This window comes from Talaromyces stipitatus, genomic scaffold (assembly GCF_000003125.1).
Source record: "Talaromyces stipitatus ATCC 10500 scf_1105507295523 genomic scaffold, whole genome shotgun sequence".
In the NCBI taxonomy this organism is placed as follows: Eukaryota; Fungi; Ascomycota; class Eurotiomycetes; order Eurotiales; family Trichocomaceae; genus Talaromyces; species Talaromyces stipitatus.
The window spans coordinates 305,879-319,903 of NW_002990113.1; the positions used below are offsets into that span (position 1 = coordinate 305,879).

General features: G+C 45.5%; 4 protein-coding genes across 4 annotated transcripts, besides 6 other annotated features; 3 read left to right on the top strand and 1 right to left on the bottom strand.

Annotated features, from left to right (window-relative positions):
- Positions 1-328: 328 nt before the first annotated feature.
- Positions 329-1,775, top strand: TSTA_060780 (sodium bile acid symporter family protein; the record flags this gene model as incomplete). Its single annotated transcript, XM_002339932.1, has 3 exons — positions 329-822; positions 889-1,120; positions 1,183-1,775. 3 exons carry the CDS (start codon positions 329-331, stop codon positions 1,669-1,671), a joined length of 1,215 nt encoding a protein of 404 aa, XP_002339973.1. The 3' UTR covers positions 1,672-1,775.
- A 1,226-nt stretch (positions 1,776-3,001) lies between these two features.
- On the top strand, positions 3,002-5,026 carry TSTA_060790 (uncharacterized protein). The gene is made up of 5 exons (XM_002339933.1): positions 3,002-3,322; positions 3,511-3,791; positions 4,027-4,060; positions 4,101-4,207; positions 4,338-5,026. Exons 1-5 carry the CDS (start codon positions 3,020-3,022, stop codon positions 4,936-4,938), a joined length of 1,326 nt encoding a protein of 441 aa, XP_002339974.1. The 5' UTR covers positions 3,002-3,019; the 3' UTR covers positions 4,939-5,026.
- Positions 3,032-3,442: a mobile genetic element.
- Positions 3,517-4,722: a mobile genetic element.
- Positions 5,027-5,834: 808 nt separating the features above from the next.
- Positions 5,835-7,132, top strand: TSTA_060800 (uncharacterized protein; the record flags this gene model as incomplete). The annotated part of the gene is made up of 3 exons (XM_002339934.1): positions 5,835-6,110; positions 6,170-6,490; positions 6,722-7,132. 3 exons carry the CDS (start codon positions 5,835-5,837, stop codon positions 7,130-7,132), a joined length of 1,008 nt encoding a protein of 335 aa, XP_002339975.1.
- Positions 6,728-7,153: a mobile genetic element.
- A 431-nt stretch (positions 7,154-7,584) lies between these two features.
- Positions 7,585-7,848: a mobile genetic element.
- Positions 7,849-7,984: 136 nt separating this feature from the next.
- On the bottom strand, positions 7,985-13,439 carry TSTA_060810 (uncharacterized protein; the record flags this gene model as incomplete). The annotated part of the gene is made up of 1 exon (XM_002339935.1): positions 7,985-13,439. One exon carries the CDS (start codon positions 13,437-13,439, stop codon positions 8,310-8,312), a length of 5,130 nt encoding a protein of 1,709 aa, XP_002339976.1. The 3' UTR covers positions 7,985-8,309.
- Positions 8,454-11,618: a mobile genetic element.
- Positions 10,572-11,108: a mobile genetic element.
- Positions 13,440-14,025: the final 586 nt, after the last annotated feature.

A 14,025-nucleotide genomic window follows, 5' to 3' on the forward strand; every position in this document is an offset into this window, starting at 1 on the left:
CATACTAATGTCCAATGCAAATCCTTCTTCCCACCCGTCATTCCCATAAGCTCAGTATATCAGTGCAAATGCTGCCTCCTACTAGAGCACGAATGCTTTCTTCCCGCTGCAGTTCACTTTTCTCTAATTGAATTCAAACTCAATAACAAAGTACATGATTATATATTGTGTTCCTTATTGACAAAAAGGATGCCATTCCATGACAAAACGTGTGACCCGCACTCGCCTGACTTATCACAAAAAAATGGTACGCGATTCATTAAAGTCTCAGCCAAAGTAAAGAAGAAATAAATAGAAATTTCAGTGCAAAGGCTTATAATGCAACTTCATGGCAGGATCTCCAAATGATTGTTCAGCAACTCAAGTATGGACCGGTGAGCCAGATACGGTCACATCTTCGGAATTGCCCAGGGAGCAGGAGCATGTTTCATCCGCTGAAAAGCCACACCGGTCATGGCTTATGCGAGTGCTGCTTGGCATCGGGGAGTTGGCGATTGATCAATGGTTCCTGATTGTCATGGCCATTCTCATTGCGTTTGCCTCACAGGTGCAGGTGCCGCATGCTAAGCAGAAGCTAAAACAGACCGTGGTTGATTACCTGGCTGTAGCCGTGATTTTCTTTATCAACGGCTGCACCTTACCCACCAAGCTCCTGGTCGAGAACCTGAGTAAATGGAAGATGCATATCTTTGTCCAGATACAATGTTACCTTCTAACCTCATCGATAAGCTTCGGCGTCGTTAGTGCTACGGCTACTAGTCACTATTTTATGGACCCTAGTCTGTTGATAGGGATTATCATCCTAGGCTGTCTACCCACTGCGTATATACCCTTATCTTTATAAGGAAAGCAAATGAACATTCTCTTGCTAACACGAAAGTGCTACAGCATTGCATTCAATACAATCATGACGAGGAAGGCTAATGGAAATACTGCCTTAACCATCGCACAATCCACTATCGGCAACATTCTGGGTCCTTTTGTGACAACCGCGCTAATCAAACTATACACCAGCACCCATGTGTGGTATACAGACATGCTACCCAAGACAGGGGGTAACTTTGGCGAAACCTATCGATATGTCTTCAAGCAACTCGGACTTTCGGTCTTTGTTCCCCTGGTATAGACTAATTACAATCTAACACTTTCCCGAGCTTCAATTTCGCTGATCCTCTCTTCCAGGTCGTTAGCCAAATCGTGGTAAGCATATTCCCTAATTTTACAACAAACGTCTTGGTCAAATGGAAAGCGAGTAAGATTGGCTCCTTCGCCTTGCTGGTGATTATCTGGGATACCTATGACGGAGCATTCGCCTTCAAAGCGTTTGACGATATTCCCTCGGACAACATGGTCTTCATCGTATTTATTCTTGTTGCTCTTTTCTTTGTCTGGATTACTATTGCCTTTGTCATTTCCCGCGTCTGGCTTTCTCGTGAGGACGCCATCGCGGTATCCTATCTGGTTCCTACCAAAACCCCTGCTATGGGTGTTCCGTTGACTACCATTATGTTTGTGGGTCTGTCTGCAGCGGCACAGTCGCGGATGCGACTTCCGATGGTCATCTTCCAGGCCATCCAGACCTCTGCAAGTAGTCTCTTGACCATTCCGCTGAGGAAATGGCAGGCGCAGGGGAAGGTTGAGCGAGACAGCGATGGGCCCGAATGTCCATAAGATGATATCTCGCTCTATTACGACTTCTAATTTGCTCTGGTGGGGATGGGAATGTCCCAGGATAGTATGACGTGCTCAGTCTAGAATCTTATAACATTCTATTACACCTAGTCTAGGTAGCACTCAACGAGAATACAAAAACATGAGAAAGGGAAAATAGGAGTAGGGGTGAGGTGAGATTCCAAAGATAAACCATATCTAAAAGTTGAACATGTCTTATAATACAGGTATAATAATATATATCTGGATTTAGGAACTCTAAAAATACTAAGAATGTGACGGCTGGGCATGGCTCTGCCTTCCCGTCTCAGTTCACGAATAGGGCTAGGAGCCGTGTAACCCTATCCGCGCCGTATTGGGAAGTGGTATCAACATCAGACGTCGGAGCCGGATAGGGAAAGGCGCGTTGCACAGAGATTTACATGAGAAGCGAGAACCAGGGCTTTTACTTCATTTCTCCCTTTTTCCTCTTTATGCTTAATATTACCTGTTAGGCCTTAGAATGGTGCGGTTCCGGTTCCAGGACCTTTGAACCGCACCGCACCGCAGAACCGTGCGGTTCAGACGCGGTTCAGACGCGGTTCAAACCACATAGAACCGCACATGCATTATTCTGCAAAGAATTTCCTTTTTGGGATGTATAAAATGCTGACTCAAATGGAATTTTACCGTTATTAAACATTGTTTTGGTCTTGTAACAGTCACAGCCTGTAAATCTATACTCAGATTTCTCTATGTTCACTTGTCGAATTCCACCAAAATCCAAGTCTCTGGTTAAACCTATACTCTAATTCAAGAGATTCTTTGATTCAATAAGCTCTCTCAGTTAATATGGCTCCAACTGGGCATCCTTACCTCGACAACATGGCTCCGTGCCGAACCCTAGGTGAACCCCACGTGTAAGAGAAGTATAGCGACCCTGGGAGCTGTAGCGCTTTTATTTTGCTTACAGATAGATTCTAGACAATCAAATATAATGTTAATTAGCAGTTCTGATGATCTCTAATAGCTTTTCGTTGGCGATTGAATGCTATAGGGTTAGTTCATGTCGTATATGTCGCAAGAGATATAAATATTTATCCAAACTCTATCATCACCTTCATCAACACTTCCAAGGAAAATCCATACTTAACTACTACTGTAAGGAAGGTTGTAGAGAGCGTGACTATGAGGCACGATCCGTAGGCGTTATGACAGAGATACATTAATGGAACGTAGAACGTAGGATCTGAATGATGAAGTAGCTATTCGCTACTTCTCTAAGTCCAGGAATCATCTACATAACGTAAGCGATCACCGGATGCACTCTTACCCCGCCGAACGAGTATTATCTTCAAAATCCAACAACATGGTCAACAAAGCAGATATTTTAAAGGCAATTAGTGATCTGAAAGCGCAAAAGAAGCCTCAGTATGCTAAGATTGCCGGGAAATACAATATTGATCGTACAACGCTGATGCGGCGATATAAAGGCCAGACGGTCTCAAATCAAGAAGCGCACTCAATTTACCAAAAACTCCTTACAAATGCACAGGAAGAAGTCCTTCTTGATCATATATCAAGACTTTCAGCTCGCGGATTGCCTCCAACGCCTCAAATTCTTCGAAATATCGTTAAGGAAATCATAGGACATGATATTAGCGAGTGCTGGGTTCGGCGATTTTGCCAACGCTACGAGAATTGAATTACCAGCAACTATTTGAAAGGAATTGATCAATAGCGCAAAGTTGCCGATAATTCAGAATATTTTGAACATTTCTACAATACTGTATGAGCTTTTCATACAATCACTTCTAAAACTGAAGTTAGAATGTGGCAGGACTAATAAATATGTTATAGCTTGCAGAAAAGATCAAGAAATACTGCATTTCTCCATCAAATATTTATAATTTTGATGTAAAAGGATTCATTATAGGTATATGCTGTACGAGGAAACGGATCGTCTCAATCTATCAGCTTCGTTCAAAGAAATTACTTGGGTCAAATCAAGATGGCAGCCGCAAATTTATCTCTCTCCTTGCTTGCATTTGTGCTGATGGCAAAGCTCTTCCTCCTAGTCGTATTTATCAAGGCGAATCACGCGATCTACAGGCTAACTGGCTTGAAGATTTTGACTCATCGTCAGAAAAAGCATACTTTGCATCTTCTGAAAAAGGATGGACTAATGACGAGCTTGGATTATCATAGTTAGCTGTGATATTTGATCCTTATATGAAGGAAAAACCGGGCAGTTCAAGGCGTCTTTTAATCACTGATGGGCATTCAAGTCATATCAATCTTCACTTCATTAATTATTGCGATCAAAATAAGATAATTCTTGTTATCTTACCTCCCCATTCTACACATCGATTACAGACGCTTGACGTCGGAATCTATTCACCTCTCGCAAGTGCGTATTCATATGAGATTGACCGACTAATCCAATCAAGTTTTGGATTCTCAAGGGTGACAAAGCAGGTGTTTTGGCGGTTATTTCGCGCGGCGTGGCAATTAGCTTTAAGCTTTCAAAATATTCGATCAGCCTTTGCTTCACCTGGTATCCATCCCTTTAATCCGTTAAAGGTCATTAATGTTCTCAGAAAAAGGACATCTTCACCAAGCCCAGGTGATAATGAAATAGATTGAAAGACTCCGGGATCTGTTCGAGCAATTCGCCGTACGATTAGGGCTATTCAACAAGAAGAAGGAGATCTTACACAAGCCACGAAGCTTGTGATGAAAGCAGCACAGAAACTGATCATACGAAATGAAATTCTTGAACACCAATATAAAGGCCTAGTTAATGCGTTAGTTAATGAGAAGAATCGCCAAAGACGAGGCATGCCTTTAGGTCTTATTGATAAAGAGAACCCTGGTGAAGCCCAGTTCTTCTCGCTGAGCAAAGTTGAAGCTGCCAAACAGCGTATACGAGATATTGAAGCCCAGAAAGAGCAGGATAAGATTAATGCAGCAATTCTTCGTACGCAAAAAGCACTTGAGCGCGAAAGGAGAGATCGAGAGAACCAAGAAAAGCGAGAAAGTCGGATCCGTGAGCGAGAAGCGAAGAAGCAACAAAAAGAGCTTGAAAAAGAGCAGCGTCACATAGCGCGGGAGACTAAAAAACAAGCTAAACATGATCAGAAAATGCAAGAGAGTCAGATACACCTTAAAAGAAGACGATCTAAGCGTGTCACAGAGGGCAGTGAGGATGTTTCTTCAAAGAAACAGAAAATAGAGGTGACTCGTTTAGGCCGAGAAATTAATCTACCCGTGCGGTTTAGGGATTAAATAATTATATACAGCTATCCGGTACATTATTTCATGCACTGTAGTAAAATTTGATACTTAAAACTTCATTTGTTATGGAGATATCACCGAATTGCGTGGTAGAGTAATTTGCGGAGAGGAGTGCATCCGGTGATAGAGTGCATCCGGTGATCGCTTACGTTATCCTACCTAGGTACGGCACGAAAATTTTCTTTTTCCATGTACCCCTGGCGCTACCTAATGCCGCTCGCCCGAATTCTCATCGCGAAATCATGGGAAGAGAAAAGCAGAGATAAAAAGTAACGAAATAACGCCCCAAGTCGAAAAGTTTTGCCTCTGTTCAGGATACAGAGGAGCCACTGGTTTCCCACTTCCTTCCCGCTAAGCCCTGAAAAGGAAGTTCTATCGAAACAGAACTGTATAGAGGCGATTCCTGCGGCCGCTAGTTAGTTTGCGGCTGAAGCAGACCAGCAGACTTATTAATTGTATAAGCTCATTCGCCCTTGCACCCATCAAATTTCTAGCTTACAGTCAGCAGAACTCTTTTATCATGTACTACGATATACTGCGCATAAGGTTTTGTTAATGTTATGAGTCACTGGTCAGATTTTATCTGCGATTTTGGAGACCGATGGGGTGTAACGGGTACCCGAAGTGCTAAGGGAGAGGATTGAGGACGGTTGCGGCCGCATTGTCTTGAACCTTCATACCTAGTCATTGGTTGGTCTGGTACTAATTGGTCTCGGATTTCCGCAAATAGACCTTGATATTATCTGAATCCGACGTTCTTGAAGTGCCCAAGTGGAATATAAGTATCTAGCTCTGTCTTCTTCGTCGACTGCTTAATTCAAAGCATATAGCACGGAACCCTTCCATCACACTTATAATAGTACTACGATCGGTTTAACCTATCTATTATGAAACTATCTATATTTGCCCGTCTCGGCGCCCTTTCGCCTCTCATCCTGACGGCAGCAAATGCCGCGGACTGTACGGCGCCTAACCAACAATGGTACGATCTCTCCGCTGTCCAGATGATGTGGTCGATCCGTGCCTGGGTCTGCCCGAACGCATGGTGGCAATCTATCACGGCCGGTCCTGACGGCGCCTGGTGCCATGTTAATGGAGATCTGGCGGGTTCGTACTGGGGTTCCTGGACTATCAGCGGGATGCAGTCTGAGCAGGAGTGCTGGGTATGATACGTCCCTTGCCACCGGACCTCAACAAAACATGGAGACTAACAGAGCAAAAGGATGTTCTCGAGCAAATCATCGACCAATGCATGTGGTATGACTATAAATTGACTAGCTATAATGGCGGGACTTGGAAATGGGGGAATACCTATGCAGGCGGCTGGTTCTGGGCGGATAATAGCAAACCTTGTGTACATGCTGTTCAGGCGAGAGGTAGTGAAGAAACTGAAACTGAAACTGAGACTATTGGCTATGGTGCACCAACCAATTTCACCCTTGCTAATGGGACGGTAATGAAGATTAATCGACAGGTTTGGCTGAATCTGTCTGAAGATGGTTCGCCGAAGCTGGTGAGGGAGGAGACATACGAAGGTGAACACGTTTGAAATTGTGGGTGGACTGCTGTCAACTATGATGATGACGATGAAGAGACATGTTTAGGTTCTTTACGGGATATGAATCTAGGATTGCACTAGAGTGAGGAGAGACGCTTGAATTACGATGTAAACACAGTAGCTGAACTTGATTTCTGCTACTTATCATGTGTCTATGACCGTAACATACAGAATGATTCAATATCGGTGGTTCTCAGATAGATACTCGAGCTTTAGAACGGTGTACGCAAGAAGCCAGTTATCTTTTCGGATAGCCAGGCAGCACTCAGAACTCTGATGAACCCGCGTATGGTCTCTGGCCAAACGTACTTTCGTGACTGTGTTGAACTACTAAAGAAATGCATGGACAAGGACATCGATGTGACATTGCGGTGGATTCCAGGCCACGAGGGTGTCCCTGGAAACGAGGCTGCAGACAGAGCTGCGAAACGTGCAGCTCTAATAGGTGCACGAAGGCAGGTCGTGCCAGGAGATATTTATGGCTGGATAATGCTTGCAGCGGCTGCAAAACGAAGAATACGACAATCAACCAAGGATGCCTGGGAGAGATCGTGGGATAGACAAAAGGCCGGCAAACCTATTAAAAAGCTGATTAATAAACCTTCTAAACGCACACTCCAGTACTAAGACGTTTCTCGGCAAAGCGACGTCGTCGATCCTGATTCAGATCCGTACGGAGCGAATAGGTCTGGCCCATTCTCTCTGGAGAATCAACCAACGAGAACAGCCGTACTGCTCATGCGGGTTATCTGGCCAATCCGTGAAGCATATCCTTATGGAATGCCCACTGCACACGGAAGACCAATACCGCTACGATATCAAGCCTCCAACACGAAGTTGACAGTCAGCGAGTGGCTGAGCCTGTTGCCAGATGGCAGTTGAGCGAGTTGACAGTTAGCGGTTGAGCTAGTTGATAGTTGGCAGTTGAGAAAGTCGACAGTTGAGGGTTGAGTAAGTTGACAGTTGGTGGTTGAGAAAGTCGACAGTTGGGGTGTTAAGCAAGTTGGCGGTTGTAAAAAAGCATCTTTTTTCTTTGGGATCAAAATCTCGAAGCCAGGAATTGAAGAATAGGGAGAAATGACCTCTTTCCTACGAGCCTTTACCCAGTGCGTAACCCAATTTTTCCCAGGCTCGTTACCGGTTATATCCCTTGCAAAGTTGATAAGCATTAAATGCGTAGGTGGGAAGCCATCCTCAGTGAGCCGATTGACGTATTTTATAAGCATCCTCGATTGCTCGTCGTTTATCAATCGTTGATTGTTGTATTGTACTTGTTTTGAGCCCGAAACTCCACGAAAACGTCTTGAAAGTTGTGAAGCATTAACGCTATACGTTCTTGCTACCAAAGTCATATTATATGGGTATTAAACAGGGCCATCAGGATCCATTCCCATTATATATAGTCTCTGTTGGTTTAACTACGGTCCGTATCACGAAGCATAGACGGTAGTAAGGCGCGAACACGAAGCGGCCTAATGAGCCTGACAATATGAAGATATCTTGATTCCTAATATTGTGACTTGTCCCCAAGAACGAGGGGGACGGGGATAGCTAGCTAGATATACGCGGCACGCACGTGCCGCGTCAGACTAACTATATCCGGTGCCAAAACGTGTAGGGTTTGATATTCACGTTCCGACACTGGCAACTCTCTAAAAATAGGAAAAATAACGAGCAGCACCGGGTTGATAAAACAAACGGATTGGTGTAGGGAATGGTGCAGTAAACAATACATAAATGCTTTCTGTACATGCGGGAAGAATGAAGCAAAAGAAAATGTGGTTAGACACGAGGATTCGGGACATTATTGGGGATTTGCGAATGCCACCGAATTTGCTTTGATCGCGCGATTTTGCGGTGTCGTGGTAGACCTTTCTACCCAGCCGTCGACAGTGATATGTAGCTTATTCGTATCAACAAGGATCTGCAAAGCGTTGCATGCTTTGTTCTTTGTCATGGCGTCGGCAGGGTTGCTATTGCCATCTATCCATTTGACTTCCGTAATCTCTTGACGTTCGTATGACTGGCGGAGACACATGAGATCGATCATGAGTCGTTTTTCTTGTGTCGTACCAAGTTTCACAAGGCAGTCATATAAGCTCTTTGAATCGGTGCAGATCACTAGCGGGAGCGGATTCTCGAGGTGTAGAATCTGCGTAACTGTTGCTTTGATAGAGGCAGCGAAATCAAAGCCGTTGACCATGGCGTATAGCTCCGAGGCTAGTACGCTACGTGTTATCCGCTTGCACTTGACCGAGGACCAGTGTACAATATTCGCGTTGTTCGAGGCGTCGGCAAGTACAATAACGAATCCGATTTGTGACGAGAGGTCTTTATTATTAGCGAATGCCGCGTCAACAAAGGCGTATAGTTTGATGGTGTTGATGTTAAGTTTGACAAACTTCAAGCCGCGGTATGGGTTGTCAATTTGCCATTGCAGGCGCTTGTTGAGGTATTTGATATCCTCTTTCTGCGGATTAGTGCTCTGTGCTGCGAAGGCATAATCAAATGCGGCTTCCGGTTGCGTTAAGGAAGCAATATAGGCACCAAGCGCTCGTTGAGATACGTATTGTTCTTTTGGTGATGCGTTCTTGCGGATCTTTCCCCGGGAGCTTGTCATATCGGCGTGTTGCTCTTGCACGATTTGTATAAGCTTGCAGGTTCGTTCTTGGCTAAGCATAATACCCTGGGCCGTCTCCGAGATGAGGCCACCGTTGAATTTCAGCGGGTTTGTAGGCGAGAGTCGTTCGCGAGGTTTGCACTGTATCTTGGCAGCCTTAATTTCCTTCTCTTCGCGGTTAGCGAAGGCGTTGTCGGCGAGGATAAGAGTATCATCAGTCTGCATGCCAACGATGCCAAAGCCATTGCTAGGGTCAATACAATGTAGGAGACACGGGTCGTAGGTTGACGTCTCCATTTGTAGTTTCTCTGTATGATGGCTATGGTAGGTGTTGAACCAATGATTGCCTGATTCAGGGATCCCATATAGAGGCTTGACGACTTTTAACAGTGTGCCTGGTGAAAGGAGGATGGCGAGTTCTAGTGGCGGTCGTACGAAGATATCACGGTTAAGATACGTTTGCGATTGAATATACGCTTGAACAACGTCTCGTAGCCATAGGGAGTGAGTAACCATACAGGCAGTCAGGCATAGAATCAGGCGCTGACTGCAGCGTTGTATAGTTGGTGATTCAGTCAATATGAAGTCCTTCCCTTCGTCATTGTAAGCCTGCACAACAAGTCGCGATTTTTCAAAGGCCTTGTCGGTGCCAGAATTCTTCATCTCATCCACAAATCGTGAGTTGAAAATACGTTCACCTTTGGGAACTTCATTCTCATGCACGAAGTGGAAGACACCTCTCTCCAATAGGCCATCCACCTCTTGCTTGCGTGAGTCAGTAAATCTTGTTTGTTCCAATACCTCGTCAAAGTTAGCTCGAGGTTGAGTAATCTCCTTATTGTTGATATATGCTTCGAAATCGTCATCTCGGTATCGAGCGGATGGTTGACGGTTGCGCTGCGGTCGTTGAGAGGGGATTTTGACAGTCGATGGCGGTAGGAGTGCATTTCCTTGTGTTGGGGGTTCAGGTGCGTTATCATGGTCTAGAGTAGTGGCAATATCCTCAGGTGGCATGTCCTCGGCATAGTATGGCTTTACAACGGTTGAGCGGAATTGAGTTGGGCCACTTGGAAGTGCGACTGTGCAGGTCTCGTTATTGACTTCTACTAGTTTGTATGGGCCTTCCCATTTTCCAGCATAGCCAGTATTTCCTTCTCTGAATACAAGGACGTTCGAGTTGAGTGGTAGCGAATGGATCACCGTAGTTGACGGGCCGTTACGGGTATTGAGTGCATCTCTTACTTGTCGTTGTGCGTACAATTTTCGTACCTCAGCAGTTGCTTTCTTGAGTGCAGTAGCACGTTGTTCAACTGATATTGCTGGTGCGTCGTTTTGCGTAAGTCGTGGGTAGGCACCAAATACGAGAAGCGTGGGTACGAGGCCGTTGGGGCCGGCAGTATCGTTGACAGATTTTACGGCCATTTGTAGTGCCATATCGGGGTGTAGATCTGGCAATTCGTCGGAGATGATGGTATAGGCGCGACGTAGTACGGCGTGGTAGCGTTCAACCATGCCAATTGACCAATGAGCTTCAATAGGAACGCTCTTGACAGTGGTGCCAATAGATGTCGCGAGCTGTGAGAATTCCTTACTCACAAAGTTCTTTCCAGCGTCAGTTGCAATGAGATCTGGTGGTCCTAGGTACGTATCAATCCAGGCAACACGTAGGGCATCCCATGTTGCACTTGAAGATATATTAGGGAGCCAACGTGCGGCGTTAAAACGTGTTGCTTCGTCGATAATATGAAGTACAGGTTTACCATCAATATACATAATATCAACAATAATTGAATGGTTGAAATGTATATCGTCTTGCAACGTAAAGCGGAAACGGCCAGGAGATTTACCATGGATTTGGCAGTGATGACAGAATTTGCGAATATGCTCGATTGCTTCACGGTCAGCGTCGTGGCCTGCGCGCTCGATAACGCGGTAGAATCTGTCAGTTGAGGGATGACCGAATCGACGGTGTAGGCGCCGTAATTCTGCTTCTGTGAGGAAGCAGGGATTCTCATCAAGTGATTCCAGGAGACATGATTCGTAGGTCTCCTGCCATATAAGGAATGGATGGCCAAATCTTCGTATAACCTGGGTAGTCATATTCTCTTTTGGGCCAATGAGAAGATCTTTGGTGTTGTCGTAATACACGTTCAGTCTGTCCAGGTCTTTGATAGAGAGCAGGAACGGTGTCATTGTTTCGAGGATATGGAATCGGACTCGGCCAATTGGTGTGTCAACATCGACTGAGCCTTTTGAGCGTACAGGATCGCCTGAGCCAAATTTGATCCCTACTGAATTTGCGGTTGACGTGTCTATTACAGCTCCCTTGACAGCTTTCTGATATGCGAGGAATTGACTGTATCCGGCTGTAGAGAAGTCTGCAGCGCCGGTGTCAATGAGAATACCTTGCCATGTTTCTTCGGAGTATCGGCTTGCCGAAACGTAGGTGCTTGTATCAATCGTTTCTTCAACGTTATTCTCTATATTGTCGCCATCTTGTGCTTCCTTTGTTGCCAGGGCTTTGACACAGTGCATAGTCGCTCGATTTGCTAACTCTGTAGTGATTAACTTTCCTAATTCTCCCTTTGGCTTCTCATCAGTAGTGAAGAAAGCGCTGGCAAAATGGGTTGAGGTAGTCTGGAGTGGTGCATTCTTATTGGCTGAATCTTTGGAAGTAATTGAATCCTTGGTCCTTGGAGGTTCGTCATCACTGCTGTCATCCTCGAAATAAGCGCCACTTGATGCTAGTTCTTCAATTGATTCAGGGTCATATTCCCAGCCCTCAATTTCAGCCATAAATTGTTGATAACTCCCAGATCTGTTTTTATTCCATTCACGCTTGTGTGCCTCGCGCTCCTCGTCCGAGTGGTTATATGATAAGTGTCCTGGTTTCTTGCAGATATAACATGTCTTTTTGTCGTTTCTGGGACCTCTGAAGTGACGAGATGGTTTCCGAGTAAAGCGGCTGCGGTTTTGAGGTTGGTATCGTAGATTATTGTTGAAGAAGCGACGTTCTGTCATGTTCGTTCGTGGAACGTCATACGGATCAGTATTGTATGTGCCTGCGAAGTGCTGTTGCGCTGCTCGCTTAGTGTCTTCAAATTGGCTGACACTTCCTCGAAGGCTCTGCATGAGACCAGGGATCGTAGATGCGGGATTTCCAGTTGCTGCGTGACATGCTGGGTGTGTTCGAGTAGCAGAAATAAGCTTTGCATGCCAAATAACCTCGTTTCGTAGTTCTGGTCGCAGTTTGTGGTAGAGCTTTTGGATATCTCGAAACATTATCTCTAAGCATTCGGTAGTTGATTTCTCAGGGTACTTCACAATTACCGTATAAAGATTTATCGCATCCCAGTCAGTCTGCACTTTTCGTAGGTGCTCGTCGTTTTCGAAGTGGTTTTTGACTGCCACAGCGGGGTCGATTCCCATGCGCTCCCATTGATCTTTCCACGTGTAGTAATAGTCGAGTGCGAGTCCTTTGAGCATAACTGAAACTGCCTGGTTCCGTGCTTCTGCGGTATGTAGACCCATCTGGCGACAGAGATCTAAGAAGATATTGTGAGCCAGGTCGAATGAGTCTTCATTATCGCCGTACTTGGTGCTGTCTGTAGTGTACACCTTCCGAAGTTGTGCAATACTGTTAACATACAACAGTGCAGATTGTCCCATCTGCGAATACGTTCTTTCTTGGTCGCGGATTGCTGGAATATATCCCGTTCCTTGCCATGTTGCCGTTTGGGTAGGTGTCGCTACTTGTACTAGTGGTGCCTGCGGCGCCGTCTCAGCGGGTGGTGTCATATCTTGTGGGCCACCTGTAGATGCTTTCGCTCTTGTTACCATGCTGTGTAGGTTCGTTGACGGTGGAGAGGGGGTATCTTCTTGCACGAATTGAGCATTATTTTGTGTTATCACATTTGTGGCGTCGTTGATTCTTTTGATTGTGGCAGCGAACTTCAACTGGATAAATGGGGAATTGAAGGTCCCTTTAAGCTGTATATGCTCAATAACTTCACTTTCAGTCCATTCGTGTGGTTCTGGAAGAGTCAGTGTGTTCGCTAATACTCTTCCTGCGTGTCCACCCTTTGGTACGTATATACCATTGGTTCGCAGTATGTCACGTAGTTTTCCAAGGACTGGTACGGTCGCTTTGCAAAGGTTATCTGTAGTCCAGTCTCCAAAATCATCTTTGAAGGTAAACCATAGGTCGTCGTCGTACAGATCGGTGTAGATCTTTGTTCGTGTTATTACGCATGGTTCGATTGTCTTGCGGTCCTTGCCATTCGGATCAAAATCTGTATAATCCGTGGGTGCCATATTGTCGGTTATTCGGTGCGTATATCGGCGCACTGAGAGGGGTATTCGACTCGGGGTCGAAGGTGGTTTCGTACGTAGGTTCGTACGGGTGGATTCGTAAGGTTTATGAGACTCAGCTAAGAGCTCACGAGCAAGAGATTTGGTGCGTATATCGGCGCAGCAGGGTGGTAATCGACGCGAGGTCGACGGGGGATTCGAATAAGTGAGAATAGGGGTAAGGTCTGATCTGTGGGCCTCACTGATCAGTGTTGGTTTAACTACGGTCCGTATCACGAAGCATAGACGGTAGTAAGGCGCGAACACGAAGCGGCCTAATGAGCCTGACAATATGAAGATATCTTGATTCCTAATATTGTGACTTGTCCCCAAGAACGAGGGGGACGGGTATAGCTATTAGGAATTAAGATATCTTCATATTGTCAGGCTCATTAGGCCGCTTCGTGTTCGCGCCTTACTACCGTCTATGCTTCGTGATACGGACCGTAGTTAAACCAACACTGATCAGTGAGGCCCACAGATCAGACCTTACCCCTATTCTCACTTATTCGAATCCCCCTTCGACCTCGCGTCGATTACCACCCTGCTG